At 47.6% G+C, this 16352-nt stretch overlaps 2 protein-coding genes across 4 annotated transcripts in view; one reads left to right on the top strand and one right to left on the bottom strand.

Moving 5' to 3' along the window:
* The window catches only part of tcta (T cell leukemia translocation altered), a 43190-nt gene extending 40910 nt beyond the window's left edge, over window positions 1-2280 (top strand). For both annotated transcript variants that reach the window (XM_086002022.1, XM_086002017.1), the window contains one exon: window positions 1539-2280. The gene's annotated coding sequence lies outside the window, so the exon portion shown is untranslated. The remainder of the gene's footprint in view (window positions 1-1538) is intronic.
* glyctk (glycerate kinase) overlaps window positions 1-15910 on the bottom strand; it is a 28824-nt gene extending 12914 nt beyond the window's left edge. The window contains exons 1-2 of one of the 2 annotated variants that reach the window (XM_086002014.1): window positions 15809-15910; window positions 1529-1959 (exon numbers count right to left, since the gene is read on the bottom strand). In XM_086002014.1, coding sequence (XP_085858140.1) covers window positions 1529-1917 — 389 coding nt within the window. In that variant the 5' untranslated portion in view covers window positions 1918-1959; window positions 15809-15910. Of the gene's footprint in view, window positions 1-1528; window positions 1960-2098; window positions 2185-15808 lie in introns of those variants that run through there. The other variant, XM_086002015.1, reaches the window with a different exon arrangement.
* Window positions 15911-16352: the final 442 nt, after the last annotated feature.

The following is a 16352-nucleotide window of genomic DNA, read 5'->3' as shown; positions in this document are numbered from 1 at the left end:
TAGAAATTTGAAAAGATATTGGCCCGGAATTTGCGGTCGGGATGACGGTGAACTGGCAGTGTTCGCCGTCATTCCGCCTTTGAAACTGACCGCAACTGCAGGATTTGGCGCATGCGCAGTCCTGTGCGGAAATCCTGAAGTTGTGGTTAGTCATTGACAGCTCCGAAACAGGCTGCGTTGTGTGTCCCCCCCTCTACAGAGCCAGCAATCAGTGAAATCACCCAAATCAGGGAAACTGACGAAAACTTCAGCTCTTCCGCAGTAAGTACGCTGTTAAATTCCCCACTAAAAATTAGCTCCAAAAGGGATTAGGTGCAACTGGGGTTTTAACAGCATTATTACTGCTAAACAAATGTTAAGGGCCTGGAAAACTAATTTTAACTTTGCGCATTGTGAAATTTGTCCTTTTTCATAAAAATTTAAATTTTTAGGAAACTTTTTAAAACAAAGATTTTGATTTTTTTTTTAAAGTTTATCCATCTTTATTTCAGGTTTGCCTTTTCCCCATGTGAGAGCTCCAATCTTTGTTTTGCTCGCTCTAACATTTTTCAAAAGCTAGAGTTTTGAGCTTACTCACTTCCTTGTTCGCTGTCTGAGAATTCTGCGTTTTTGGTTGGCTGCTTAGACAGCTTGTTGACATCACAGCAGCTTGCACAAGGGGATCCCCACTATACTTCGTTGTTTTTGAATTGAATGTCGGAAAACCCGAAGTTCTCGACACAGGGATCGCGAGATCCTTGTGCGGAGCGTACTTCGGGGCCGGTGGCGAACGCCTTCGCTTCTCCACTGACCGCAAATTCCAGGCCATTATGTCTTATCAGTTATGGTCCGTTTTACAATTTTGAAAGAGCATTAAAACCAGATACTAGGGTCTTCCTCAAGATGGTGTTTTAAGTTTCTGTTTATTTTAAGGTCATCGTAGGGATCAGATTTAAAACCTTCTTGACAAGGTGACCTTGCATCTCCAGTAGAGTTTTGAACAAGGAGGACTGCCTCTTCTGAAGGTGGTGTCGCATGTTGTGGTAAGGTTCAGTGGGTACTGGGCACCCTCCAGTACCATGCCAAAGTCTCAATTTTGCATGTCTGAGTGTAGATAGTGAGTGTTGGCAGGTTATTCAACGACGAGAACTCTTTCACCACTCAATATCCCCACACATTTGCATTTTCTAGCATAAGTCACTGGGTAAGAATCAGCAGCAGGAACCACAGCTGATTTTTCACCTCCTTAGCCCAGGAGCAAGTTGAGACCAACCGTAACTCCCCTTTTTCTCCCCCAGCTGGTTTTAGTTAAGTCAGCAAGACCAGGAATTGAATCTGGAAAAATCCTGGTCGGTATAGTTCCATTTCACATTGGACCCACAAATTTACCAACAATCCCAAAAACTGATTGATATTCATGCTACGTCTTCTTCCAGCTTGATGTCCTTGGTTGGGTTTGTTTGTTGTGGAAGGGTCAGAGGGAAAACTCATTAGAACTAATCGGTTAGTAAGCAAAAAAAAATTCACGTGCTAATTATTTGTTTCTTACTCTTTTCCAGCCAACCGAAGAATCCTCTGAATTCCAAGAGGAACGCTGATCACGCCTTGGAGCAGGTGGTCTCCCAGGATCTCTTCCACAGCAGCCGCCATTCCCAGCACAGCTTTTCCAAATCCGACAAGGTAGACATTCTTATGGACCGGGAAGCACTGATTTTGTACCATCAGCCTCTCTCCTTCTATGTTAACATTGTTCTTAATCATGTTTTGAGGCAAAACAGCATCGATTGCTGTCTGAAAGATCTCCAGACCATGCTGCTGAAGGGACATTTCTACGCTGATCACAGAGGCACTCCGACGAAGCCTCCTTGGCTGCCAGTTCTTGTAAATGAGTTGATGGTTGGAATGAAGCCACAGGTATCTTCCCAATGCAGTGACCATCTTAATTACTGAGATTCATTGATTCTTCTGAATGAACTCATCCTGCCGGAGAATGGATGGGGATTAGTAAGAAATCAGTACAGTTCTGGAGTGTATCAAAGCACAGATTATGCTCCAAAATGAAACCTGTAGAGTAAATATCACATCAGAGAGATACTGGAAGCAAAGGTGTATTCCATACCAGTATGTCATGGTTACATCTGCAATTCCTCACATGGTGAGTTTCCTCATCTTCTGTTTTCCATATTTTCAGTCCCGTCTTTTTCCAAAATTTATGTTTCCAAATGTCATAACTGTTATTTCATCTTTCACACAACTCACAAAGCCACAAGAAATGTTAATAAATGATAAGCTGGGGTGTGATCAACAACTAAAACTTTATTTGTCTTTTAAACTTTTCACCATGTTAAAGTTGTGGATTGCTGACGAGTGATTTGTAGAAATAATTTTAGTTTTAGTCTCGACTCTTTATCTTGAATTTTAATTTTATTTTAGCTTCAGTCTTCATAGGAAACTTAGTTGACTAATTTCAGTCAATGATTATTTCCTGCTCAGTTTAGTTACACTTGTACCATAAGTTTACATTAATGGAGACCTTACAACCAAACCCAATCCAACAGCACGGCGGATGGGTCATATTCAAGCAGCTTTTAATCTACACAACAGCCACACAAGTGCTGCTGGTTCTCAGCATTGCAGGCCTTATATTTGCTAAACATAATGCTAAGTATGTCCCTGCGAGATATTTTTTAATCTGCAGTTATCCAGTCAGCCTTAATAATAAAGTCATATTTCATAAGTAAACACTGGGTAGTAAGAAATTCCTCCTTTTCTGTAGAGTTCCTGATGCAGGAAACTCTTTTTTATCCGACACCGACGGGACCGGCGTGGTGCCGGTTTATCAAAAAGTCCGGATGACAGAGGGGTATAGTAAAAGGTACGAGAGCTCCGTACACAGCAACAAATCCAGGCTTCCCTGTTGCTTAGCAACATGTGCAGGAACCCCGACTGCACAGCCACAGATCAAGGAACGGCCACTAATATGAAGTAAAACTTACCTGAACCTACTCCTGAATTTTGCCGGTTAACCGAGATTTCTGGTTATTTAGATGCTGGTAAATCGAGAGTTTCCTGTGGTATGTATTGTGTTAGCCGTAGCTCAGTGGGTAGCACCCTTGCCTCCGCGTCAGAAGGTTGTGGGTTCAAGTCCCACTCCAAAGACTTGAGCACAAAAATCTAAAATCAAAAATACTCTGACGCTCCAGTGCAGTACAGAGGGAATGCTGCACTGTCAGAGGTGCCGTCTTTCAATGAGACGCAAGGTGGACGTAAAAGATCCTATAACACTATTTCGAAGAAGAGCAGGGGACTTATCCCTAGTGTCCTGGCCAATATTTATCCCTCAATCAACATCACTAAAACAGATTATCTGGTCATTATCACATTGCTGTTTCTGGAAGCTTGCTGTGCGCAAATTGACTGCTGCATTTCCTACATTACAACAGTGACTATACTTCAAAAGTACTTCATTGGCTGTAAAACGCTTTGGGACGTCTGGTGGTCATGAAAGGTGCTTTATAAATGCAAGTCTTTCTTTTATTGCTCCATGTGAGAGGTCCCAATATCTCCCAATATTGGTACAAAACAAAATACTGCGGATGCTGGAAATCTGAAATAAAAACAGAAAATGCTGGAAATACTCAGCAGTTCAGGCAGCATCTGTGGAGAGACAACAAGGATGATGGTGCAAGGCAAAAGGAGATGGTAATGGGACAAGAAACAAAAGATTTTTTTTCTCTCTCACATGGCAGCTGTTGATCTTCCTGCCATTGCCATTCACACCTCATCTAGAGTCATCTTTTGCTGCTTAACTTGCAGGACAAATCCAATCCGGCCAATTACCACCCCATCAGTCTACTCACAATCATCAGCAAAGTGATGGAAGGTGTCATCGACAGTGCTAGCAAACAACACTTACTCACCAATAACCTGCTCACTGATGCCCAGTTTGGGTTCCGCCAGGACCACTCCGCTCCCGACCTCATTACAGCCTTGGTCCAAACATGGACAAAGGAGCTGAATTCCAGAGGTAAGGTGAGAGTGACTGACCTTGACATCAAGGCAGCATTTGACTGACTGAGGCATCAAGAAGCCCCAGAAAAACTGAAGTCAATGGGAATCGGGGGGAAAACTCACCACTGGCTGGAGTCATACCTAGCACAAAAGAAGATGGTTGTGGTGGTTGGAGGTCAATCATCACAGCCCCAGGACATCGCTGCAGGAGTTCCTCAGGGCAGTGTCTGAGGCCAAACCATCTTCAGCTGCTTCATCAATGACCTTCCCTCCAACATAAGGTCAGAAATGGGGACGTTCGCTGATGACTGCACAGTGTTCAGTGCCATTCACAACGCCTTAGATAATGAAGTAGTCCATGCCCGCATGCAACAAGACCTGGATGACATTCAGGCTTGGGCTGATAAGTGACAGGTAACATTTGCGCCACACATGTGCCAGGCAATGTCTATCTCCAACAAGCAAGAGTCTAACCACTGCCCCTTGACATTCAACGGCATTACCATCGCCAAAGCACCCACCATCAACATCCTGGGGGGTCACCATTGACCAGAAACTTAACTGGACCAGCCACATAAATACTGTGGCAACAAGAGCAGGTCAGAGGCTAGGTATTCTGCGGCGAGTGTCTCACCTCCTGACTCCCCAAAGCCTTTCCACCATCTACAAGGCACAAGTAAGGAGTGTGATGGAATACTCTCCACTTGCCTGGATGAGTGCAGCTCCAACAACACTCAAGAAGCTCGACACCATCCAGGACAAAGCAACCCGCTTGATTGACACCCCATCTACCACCTTAAACATTCACTCCCTCCACCACCGGCGTACCGTGGCTGCAGTGTGTACCATCTACAAGATGCACTGTAGCATCTCCCAAACCCGCAACTTCTACCACCTAGAAGGACAAGGTCAGCAGGCGCATGGGAACACCAGCACCTCCAGGTTCCCCTCCAAGTCACACAAGGCCAGCATTTATTGCCCATCCCTGATTGCCCTTGAGAAGGTGGTGGTGAGCCGCCTTCTTGAACCGCTGCAGTCTGTGTGGTGAAGGTACTCCCACAGTGCCGTTAGGTAGGGAGTTCCAGGATTTTGACCCAGCGACGATGAAGGATCAGTGATATACTTCTAAGTCAGGATGGTGTGTGACTTGGAGGGGAAGGCAAAAGGAGATGGTAATGGAGGAGAACGTGTTCCCATGCGCCTGAGAGGACAGACGGGGCCTCGGTTAAATGTCTCATCCAAAAGACGGCACCTCTGACAGTGCAGCATTCCCTCAGTATTGCACTGGAGTGTCAGCCTAGATTTTTGTGCTCTGGAGCAGGACTTGAACCCACAACTTTCTGACTCAAAGGCAAGGGTGCTACCCACTTAGCCACAGCTAACATTGTGGCACCATGTGGTTCCTTTAGTGGGTAAAGGCACCATGTGGTGCAATACTAAGGCACACAGACCATGAAGGTTCCCGAATCGATTCTCAAAGCCTTCCCTAACTGATGTAATTGGCCTCAGTGTCCATCAGCTGGGGGAGGGGAAACATCAGTCTGCTCCAGATCGTTAACCAGCAAACCTTGCTAGAAAGTGCCTGACATGAATCTTGTCATTCATGTGGAAATGACTTATGAAATAATACTGGGCGGCCTGCTGGTGGCGCTGTCCAGGGAGAGTATAAATACTCGGGCATGGGCCCAGCTTGCTCAGGACATTCGTTAACAGGAACTAGTGAAGGACACAACTAGATCTCCATGTTGAAAAACAGTTGATTAAAGCTTTGTTTAACGCTTAGACCAAGTGCCTAGTAGTTTTCTTATGTCAGTGCCCATGTGTGTGAATTTAGATTCAGACTTGGCTGTGGTATCTTGCCCTGTTGAACAGTTTGCAAATACTCATTGCCTAGGCTCAAATACAAAGAACATAGAAACAGGAGTTGGCCATTCAGCCCCTCGAGCCTGTTTTTCTATTTGATTTGCATCTTAACTCCATCTACCCAACTTGGTTCTGTAACTTTTAAAAAAATTAATTGGATGTGGGCGTCCCTGGCAAGGCCAACATTTATTGCCCATCACTAATTGCCCTTGAGAAAGTGGTGGTAAGCCGCCTTCCTAAACCGCTGCAGTCCTTCGTAGCAGTTTTTGTGATACGACAGAGTGGCCATTTCAGAGCTGTGGGTCTGGAGTCACATATAAGCCAGACTGAGTAAGGTTTCCTTCTTTAAAAGACATTAGTGAACCAGTTGGGTTTTTACAACAATCTAGTAGTTTCATGGTCACCATTACTGATACTAGCTTTTAATTCCAGTGCTGGGACTAGAATCCTGGCGAATCATATAACTAGGGCTGTAGAGAGGGCTTTAAACTAATTAGTGGGGGGGAGGTTTCTAGAGAGCAAATAATAAAAATGACAACGGAGAAGGTCATAGACCTAGGTAGCAGTAGGGGAATTAAAAACCAGAGCGTGTCAGGAAGGGACAGAAGGTATGGAGTAAAAGGTAAAGTAGTAAAAGGGGAAAAAGCAAGAACTAAGTGTCACAAAACATATTTGAAAGTTCTTTATCTGAATGCACGTAGCATTCGTAACGAAATGGACGAGTTAACGGCACAGATAACTACATATGGGTATGATCTTGTGGCCATTACAGAAACATGGCTGCAGGGTGACCATGACTGGGAATTAAGCATACCAGGGTATTTAACAATCAGGAAGGACAGGCAGGAAGGAAGGGGAGGTGGGGTGGCTATGTTAATAAAGGAAGGAATCACTGTAATACAGAGAAATGATATTGGGTCAAAGGATCAGGATAGTGAAACAGTTTGGGTGGTGATAAGGAATAATAAGGGGAAAAAAACACTAGTGGGCGTAGTCTATAGGCCTCCTAACAGTTGTAACTCTGTTGGACGGAGTATTAATCAGGAAATAGTTGGAGCTTGTAATAAGTGAAGAGCTATAATTATGGGGGATTTTAACTATCATATTAACTGGAGCAAGCCCAAAAACATTGTGAACCAGTGCACTTGCTCTTTGCTATTCCACTGCCGAATACGCCTGCCCTGCATGGGAAAGGTTTACTCATGCCAAGAAGATGGATGCCATTCTGAATGCAAGCTGCCGATTTATCACAGGTTGCTTAAAACCAACAAACACCAACAGCCTATATATCCTGGCGGGTATCGCTCCCCCTGATATAAGAAGAACGGTAGCCAGCAAGAAAGAGCGACTCCGTCAAACATCAGATGAGAGGCACCCTCTGCATTGTCATACACCTACACCCAGCCGCCTAAAGTCAAGGAAGAGCTTCATGAACAGTGTTGTTCCATTACAATCAACCTCATCTGAAGCCCGCATCGCCTTGTGGAAAGACCGGCTCGCCAGTCTTGAACAACCCCCAGCAATGGAAATTTTACCTGATGAAAGCCTTCCCCCAGGAGCTAATTGCAACTGGGCAATCTGGAAGTGCCTCAACAGACTTAGGACCGGTGTAGGTTGCTCAAAGGTGTCACTAAGCAAATGGGGATATTCAACCAGCCCGACAACTTGTGAATGTGGAACTGAGGCACAGACCATGCAACATCTCCTGCAATGCCCATCGTTAGAGGAACCCTGCACTGTTGCAGATCTTGCCGAATCCAACAACAAGGCGCAAAAATGTGTCCAGTTCTGGCTGGGCTATGTATAGACTGTCCGTGGACACGATAAGAAGAAGAAGAACTGGACAAATCAAATTGGGCAGGGCAGCCTTGAGGAAGAGTTCATTGAGTGTATTAGGGATGGGTTTCTTGAGCAGTATGTAACTGAACCGACCAGGGGGCAAGCAACCTTAGATCTGGTCCTGTGTAATGAGTCAGGATTAATTAAAAATGTCCAATAAAGGAGCCCCTTGGAATGAGTGACCATAACATGGTTGAATTCCATATTCAATTAGAGGGTGAGAAGGTTGGATCTCAAACAAGCGTACTGAGCTTGAATAAAGGAGACTATGAAGGTATGAGAGCGGAATTGATTAGAGTGGACTGGGAAAATAGATTAAAGGGTAAGACGGTACATGAGCAGTGGTGTACATTTAAGGAGTTATTTTACAACTTTCAAAAAATATATATTCCACTGAGGAAAAAAGGGTGTAAAAGAAATGACAGCCATCCGTGGCTAAGTAAAGTAATTAAGGATAGTATCCGACTAAAAACAAGGGCATATAAGGTAGCCAAATCTAGTGGGAGGATAGAAGATTGGGAAGTCTTCAAAAGACAGCAAAAAATAACTAAAAGGTTGATTAAGAAAGGGAAGATAGATTATGAAAGTAAATTAGCAAAAAATATAAAAACAGATAGCAAGAGTTTCTATAGTTATATAAAAAGAAAAAGGATGGCTAAAGTAAATGTTGGTCCCTTAGAGGATGAGACCGGGAAATTAATGGTGGAAAACATGGAGATGGCAAAAACGCTGAACAAATATTTTGTTTCAGTCTTTACGGTAGAGGACACTAAGAATATCCCAACACTGGACAAACAGGGGGCCCTGGGGGGGGGGGGAGGAGCTAAATACGATTAAAATCACTAAGGAATTGGTACTCGGTAAAATAATGGGACTCAAGGCAGATAAATCCCCTGGACCTGATGGCTTACATCCTAGGGTCTTGAGGGAAGTGGCGGTAGGGATTGTGGATGCATTGGTAATAATTTTCCAAAACTCCCTGGACTCAGCAAAGGTCCTGGCAGATTGGAAAACTGCTAATGTAACACCCTTATTTAAAAAGGGTAGTAGGCAGAAGGCTGGAAACTATAGACCAGTTAGCCTAACATCTGTGGTAGGTAAAATTTTGGAGTCCATTATTAAGGAGACAGTAACGGGACATTTGGATAAACATAATTTAATAGGACAAAGTCAGCACGGTTTTATGAAGGGGAAGTCATATTTGACAAATTTGCTTGAGTTCTTTGAGGACGTAACATACAGGGTGGATAAAGGGGAACCAGTGGACGTAGTGTATTTAGACTTCCAAAAGGCATTTGACAAGGTGCCACACAAAAGATTATTGCTCAAGATAAAAAATCACGGGATTGGGGATAATGTTCTGGCATGGGTGGAGGATTGGTTATCTAACAGAAAGCAGAGAGTTGGGATAAATGGTTCATTCTCAGACTGGCAATCAGTAACTAGTGGTGTTCCGCAGGGGTCAGTGCTGGGACCCCAACTCTTTACAATCTATATTAACGATTTGGAGGAGGGGACCGAGTGTAACATGTCAAAGTTTGCAGATGATACAAAGATGGGAGGGAAAGTAGTGAGTGAGGAGGACATAAAAAACCTGCAAAGGGACATAGACAGGCTAAGTAAGTGGGCAGAGATTTGGCAGATGGAATACAATACTGGAAAGTGTGAGGTTATGCACTTTGGCAGGAAAAATCATAGAGCAAGTGATGCGCTATCAATTACTCATAAAAGACTGAGAGTTAGAAGAGTAACTAAAGGCTTTTATTAACAACAGAATGGAGGTCTGCCTCGAGTGGTCGACCGGTCCAGGATACAAAGGCAGGGGAGCAGTCACCTTTATACTAGGACCTGTGGGAGGAGTCAGCCGAGGCATGTCCAGGCATGTACACAGTGGAATACAAACAGGACAAACAGGAATACAAACAGTGGTTTACCACATTCACCCCTTGTTTAAAATTGAGTCCGGCGGGGTGAAGTGTATTAAAAGTTAGTGTATTGGAGTCTCTCCGGAGGTCTTGTCTGCCGCTGTGATCGGCGTGGCGACGGCAGGGGTAGTGAAGCTTCCGGCGTCGAGTCCAGCGTAGGCTGTGGCACAGGCGTGTCGACCTCGTAGATGTCGAGCGGGTCGCGGGGCCCAGGCCTGCCGTCTGCTGGGGCTGGATATCGGATCGTGGGGGGGGGTGGTAGTGGGTAGTGGGTTACTGTGGTCCCCGAGGGTGCAAGGTCTCTTATGGAGACTGTGTCCTCCCGCCCGTCCGGGTATGCGATGTAAGCATACTGGGGGTTGGCGTGGAGGAGGTCGACCCTCTCGACCAGGGGGTCCGTTTTATGGGTCCTCACATGTCTTCTCAGTAGGACCGGCCCTGGGGACGTCAGCCATGGCGGTAGCGATGTCCCTGATGTGGACTTCCTTGGGAAGACAAACATTTTCTCATGAGGGGTGGCGTTAATGGCAGTGCAGAGCAGTGACCGAATAGAGTGGAGCGCATCGGGGAGCACATCCTGCCAGCGGGAGGTTGGAAGGCCCCTAGACTTTAAGGCTAGCAGGACGGCCTTCCAAACTGTCGCATTTTCTCTTTCCACCTGTCCGTTCCCCCGGGGGTTGTAACTGGTGGTCCTGCTTGTGGCAATACCCCTAGTTAGCAGGTACTGACGGAGTTCGTCGCTCATAAACGATGAGCCCCGGTCGCTATGGATATAGCTGGGGAAGCCGAACAGGGTGAAGAGGTTGTTCAGACATTTAATGACCGTGGCACTGGTCATGTCCGGGCAGGGGAAGGCGAACGGGAAACGGGAGTACTCATCAATAATATTGAGGAAGTACACATTGCGGTCGGAGGAGGGGAGAGGCCCTTTAAAATCAACGCTCAGGCGCTCGAAGGGGCGAGTGGCTTTTATCAGGTGGGCCCTGTCTGGTCTATAAAAGTGTGGTTTGCACTCAGCGCAGACTTGGCAGTTCCTGGTCATGGTCCTGACCTCCTCAATAGAGTAAGGCAGGTTGCGGGCCTTGATGAGGTGGAAGAACCTGGTGACCCCCGGGTGGCAGAGGTCATTGTGGAGGACCCGTAGTCTATCGATCTGCGCGCTGGCGCAGGTGCCACGCGATAGAGCATCCGGGGGTTCGTTGAGCTTCCCGGGCCGGTACAAGATCTCGTAGTTGTAGGTGGAAAGTTCGATTCTCCACCTCAAGATCTTGTCATTTTTGATTTTGCCCCTCTGCTTGTTGTTAAACATAAAAGCAACTGAACGCTGGTCAGTGAGCAGGGTAAATCGTTTTCCGGCCAGGTAGTGCCTCCAATGACGCACAGCCTCCACAATCGCCTGGGCCTCCTTCTCAACAGCGGAGTGTCTGGTCTCCGGGCCTTGGAGGGTTCGTGAAAAGAAGGCCACGGGTCTCCCCGCCTGATTGAGGGTAGCGGCCAGGGCAAAGTCGGACGCGTCGCTTTCCACCTGGAAGGGGATGGATTCGTCCACTGCGTGCATGGTGGCTTTGGCAATGTCCTCCTTGATACGGTGGAAGGCTAAGCGGGCCTCTGCCGTCAAGGGAAAAGAGGTGGACTTGATCAGCGGACGGGCCTTGTCCGCATAGTAGGGGACCCACTGGGCGTAATAGGAGAAAAACCCTAGGCACCTCTTCAGGGCCTTGAGGCAGTGGGGCAGTGGAAGTTCCATAAGGGGACGCATCCGGTCGGGGTCGGGGCCGATGACTCCGTGTTCCACAACACAGCCAAGGATGGCGAGGCGGTTTGTGCGGAATATGCACTTCTCCTTGTTATATGTCAGGTTTAGGAGTTGGGCGGTGCGGAGGAATTTTTCGAGGTTTGCATCATGGTCCTGCAAGTCACGGCCGCAGATGGTCACATTGTCCAAATATGGGAAAGTGGCCTGCAACGCATTTTGATCTACCATCCGGTCCATCTCCCTTTGGAAGATGGAGACCCCGTTGGTGACGCCAAAGGGAACCCTAAGGAAGTGATAGAGGCGGCCGTTTGCCTCAAAGGCAGTGTACTGGCGGTCCTCAGGGCGGATGGGGAGCTGGTGGTACGCTGATTTCAGGTCAATGGTCGAGAAGACGCGGTACTGCGCGATCTGGTTGACCATATCAGCTATACGGGGGAGTGGGTAGGCGTCCAGCAGGGTGTAGCGATTTATTGTCTGGCTGTAGTCGATGACCAGGCGCTGCTTCTCGCTGGTCTTAACGACCACAACCTGGGCTCGCCAGGGGCTGGTGCTGCCCTCAATAATCCCTTCTTTCAGGAGCCGCTCCACTTCGGTTTTAATGAAAACCCTGTCCCCGGCACTGTATCGCCTGCTCTTTGTGGCGATGGGCTTACAGTCGGGGGTGAGGTTAGCAAACAGTGGTGGGGGGGTGACTCTGAGTGTGGAGAGGTTGCACCTGGTGCGCGGCGGGCAATTTGGAAGCTGCTGGCTGTGGACTGTGAGTGGGGGTAGGGGTCCACCGTACGCCATCGTAACACTTTTAAGGTGGCACTGAAAATCTAACCCCAGCAGGACGGCAGCGCAGAGGTCAGGCAGGACCAGAAGTTTAAAATGATCGTACACGGTCCCGTCTACTACGAGTGTCACCACGCAGTAGCCGCCGATGTCCGCCGACTGGGACTCGGAGGCCATAGAAATCCGCTGTTGCGCAGGCAGGACTGGGAGAGAGCAACGCCGCACCGTGTCGGGGTGGATGAAGCTCTCCGTGCTCCCAGAGTCAAAAAGGCAGATTGTATCGTGACCATTTACCTTAATGTCCATTGTGGAACTGGCCAGTTGGTGCGGTCTCGCTTGGTCCAGTGTAACGGATGCCAGCGTAGGGGTCGGTGTGTCGCTGCGGGTATCAGATGAGGCGGTGTCGGGGGCCTGCTGCGTCCCGGCTGTCGTCCAAGATGGCGGCGTCCATGATCCCCATGTGGCTGGAGGCGTCCAAAATGGCTGCTGTACCGGTGATTCGCACACGGCCGGGGAGGTCCAAAATGGCGGCCCGCATGGCCCACACGCGGCGCTGCTGGGGTTTGGGGTGGCTTTGGCCCTGCAGACACTAGCGTAGTGTCCCTTCTTCCCGCAGCCCGAGCAGATCGCGTTTTTCGCCGGGCAGCGCGCTCTGGGGTGTTTTGCCTGGCCACAGAAGTAGCATTTCTGGCCTTGGGGCACTGCTGTCTGGCCTTGGGACACTGCTGCGGTAGTTGGGCCGTTGTTGGGGTGTGGCTGGGGTGGCACGGCGCTATGAGGCGGTCCTACCGTGTCCCAGGCTGTCATTCCCCGCGGCGTCCACGGTGCAGAGGAGTAGGCATCCATGCCCTGGTAGGCTGCATCCAACGATAGTGCGAGTTCAGAGGCCTTGTTGAGGTCGAGGTTACTCTGCTCCAACAGTCGCTGTCGTGTGTAATTGGATCTGTGGCCCGCTACAAAAGCGTCCCGGATAAGTTCCTCTGTGTACACGGCGGCCTTTACATCCTTACAACCACAGGCCCGGCCAAGCACAGACAGTGCCTGAAGGTATTCCACGGTCGATTCCCCAGGTTGTTGTTTACGACTCCCCAGGAGGTGCCTGGCGTACACTTCGTTCACTGGGCGCGTGTACTGGTCCTTGAGGAGCTTGATAGCATCCGCGTACGAGGTCGCGTCTTGGATGACCGAGTACACTCGGTGGTTCACTTTGGAGGTCAGGACATCCAGTTTGTCCTCGTCCGATTTGATTGCTTCGGAGGCGGTCAGGAATTTTTCGAAACACTTAAGCCAGTGAGTAAACTTGGTGGATGAGTCCGCCTCCCGATAATCTAAGTCCAGGCATGCTGGTGTGAGGATCTTCTCCATTATAAAAATGTTGTTAATAAAATTGATGCGCTATCAATTACTCATAAAAGACTGAGAGTTAGAAGAGTAACTAAAGGCTTTTATTAACAACAGAATGGAGGTCTGCCTCGAGTGGTCGACCGGTCCAGGATACAAAGGCAGGGGAGCAGTCACCTTTATACTAGGACCTGTGGGAGGAGTCAGCCGAGGCATGTCCAGGCATGTACACAGTGGAATACAAACAGGACAAACAGGAATACAAACAGTGGTTTACCACAGCAAGTTATTATCTTAATGGCAAGAAACTGGAAAGTACTACAGTACAAAGAGGTCTGGGGGTCTTGGTGCACGAAACTCAAAAAGTTAGTATGCAGGTGCAGCAAGTGATCAAGAAGGCCAATGGAATGTTGGCTTTTATTGCTAGGGGAATAGAATATAAAAACAGGGAGGTATTGCTGCAGTTATACAAGGTATTGGTGAGACCGCACCTGGAATACTGCATACAGTTTTGGTGTCCATACTTAAGAAAAGACATACTTGCTCTCGAGGCAGTACAAAGAAGGTTCACTCGGTTAATCCCGGGGATGAGGGAGTGGACATATGAGGAGAGGTTGAGTAGATTGGGACTCTACCCATTGGAGTTCAGAAGAATGAGAGGCGATCTTATTGAAACATATAAGATTGTGAAGGGGCTTGATCGGGTGGATGCGGTGAGGATGTTCCCAATGATGGGTGAAACTAGAACTAGGGGGCATAATCTTAGAATAAGGGGCTGCTCTTTCAAAACTGAGATGAGGAGAAACTTCTTCACTCAGAGGGTAGTAGGTCTGTGGAATTTGCTGCCCCAGAAAGCTGTGGAAGCTACATCATTAAATAAATTTAAAACAGAAATAGACAGTTTCCTAGAAGTAAAGGGAATTAGGGGTTACGGGGAGCGGGCAGGAAATTGGACATGAGTCTAGGTTCGGATCGGTCATGGCCCTGTGGGTAGTGGAGCGGGCCCAGAGGCCGTGTAGCCTGGTCCTACTCCTACTTCTTGTGTTCTAATTCTGTGTTAGATTTCAGGAGATTGTTCTATTCACAGGGATTAGTGGAGACCTCGGGAACAGGCTGCCAGCTAGGAGTCCTTCAAGAGTAAATTGGGCCTGTTCCTGGCTGGGGTGGCGATCATCTTTTACAGAAGGTAAGTACTGCAGGAAATACAGGGACAGAGTGATCTCCTGGACGAGTTTCGATCGCCTAGATGGGTCGGAGAGGAATTTCCCAGATTTTTTCTCCCAAATTGGCCATTGGGTTTTTATCTGGTTTTTCGCCTCTCCCGGGAGATCACATGGGTTCGGGTGGGATGGAGAGTGGAAGTAGATTTGAGGTTAGGATCAGATCAGCCATGATCTTATTGAATGGCGGAGCAGGCTCGAGGGGCCGATTGGCCTACTCCTGCTCCTTATGTTCTATTTATGTAATTAACTGAATACAAATTCCACAGCTGCCGCGTGGATTTGAATTCACATCCCTGAGATTATTAGCCTAGGCTGCTGGATTACTAGTCCAGTAATGTAACCATTATGCTACCATACGTGTGCCTAACAAAAAGCTATCATGCTCGCCTCAACAGCTTTTTGGGGATAACTGAGACAAGGCACTGAGGAGCTGCTGTCAGCACCTGATACCCCGACACCTTTAGAAGGGGTGGGGTGGGGGGAAATATTGGGGTGGGGGGGAATTATAGAACTTTCCTCTCAAACTTTAATCTCATTGGCCATCTACCTTCTTCATCTCTTCCCTTCAATTATTTTTTAAAGACCACAATTTAAATCGCCAAAAACGATTAAATCAAATCCCCCTTAACAAGAAGATCAGAGATGCTTCCAAGAATCTTTTTCATTTTATTATTTAACACTGATACAAGGTCGCAAGAGATTAGGGGACACAGTAGTTACAAAGTAACTGGGCAGATCTCCCAACTGAGGTCAGTGATAACCACTTTCTAAAGCAACTGTTAATGATTACTGGAGCGTTGGTCACTATCAGAATGTTACATTAAAAAAATCACAACTTGCTGACCCAAAGTTGCCCAAACTTATTCTCCAGGGTCCCCCCCCACCGAAATAAATGTAGATCCTTTGTAGTTAAGGGGCATTGGATAATTTAGCTCATCGGTGACAGTTTCAGGGCTAAATTCGCGATCTTCGCTATTTTTGCTCCCGTCTCGAAAACACCTCCTTTCCTGCTGCTGTACACGTGGGTGGGACGTTGGGTTAAATCTCGTATTGAGACGCAGGACGATCTGCAAGCGACGCCTGGCTCTTGGTCTTACCTTATACTTGGCGATTGTTGCTGTGAGCTGTGGGCGACACTTCAGCACAACCTCAACTGCGCAGGACAGCGAGTCTGTTGTCTGATGAATGGAATTGTGGGCAGTAAGCAATCCCCACCTCCTTCTCCTCCTGCTACCCCTCCTCTTCCCACCCAACTCCTCCTTCTCCCACCTCCTTCCCCTCCAAGCACCTCCTCCTCTTCCTTGAGGGCGCCAGGTGTTTTCAGAAGATTTAAGTTATTTAGTTATTAAATGTTTTAGGAGAAGATGTATGCACTCATGGGGGAAACCAAAACTAGGGAACATAAATATAAGATAGTCACTAATAAATCCAATAGGGAATTCAGGAGAAGCAGTTTACCAAGACTGTGGTTAGAATGTGGAACTCGCTACTACAAGGAGTAGAATCACAGAATGGTTACAGCACAGAGGAGGTCATTCGGCCCATCGAGCCCGTGCCGGCTCTCTGCAAGAGCACTTCAGCTAGTCCCACTCCCCTGCCCTTTCCCTGTAGCCCTGCAAATCTTTTTCCTTCAGGTACCTA

This window comes from Somniosus microcephalus, chromosome 11 (assembly GCF_052327205.1).
Source record: "Somniosus microcephalus isolate GS21.2 chromosome 11, FLI_Smic_1.0, whole genome shotgun sequence".
Lineage (NCBI taxonomy): Eukaryota > Metazoa > Chordata > Chondrichthyes > Squaliformes > Somniosidae > Somniosus > Somniosus microcephalus.
Note: the sequence above shows the minus strand (reverse complement) of the source record. Positions and strands in the feature narration are given on the sequence as shown.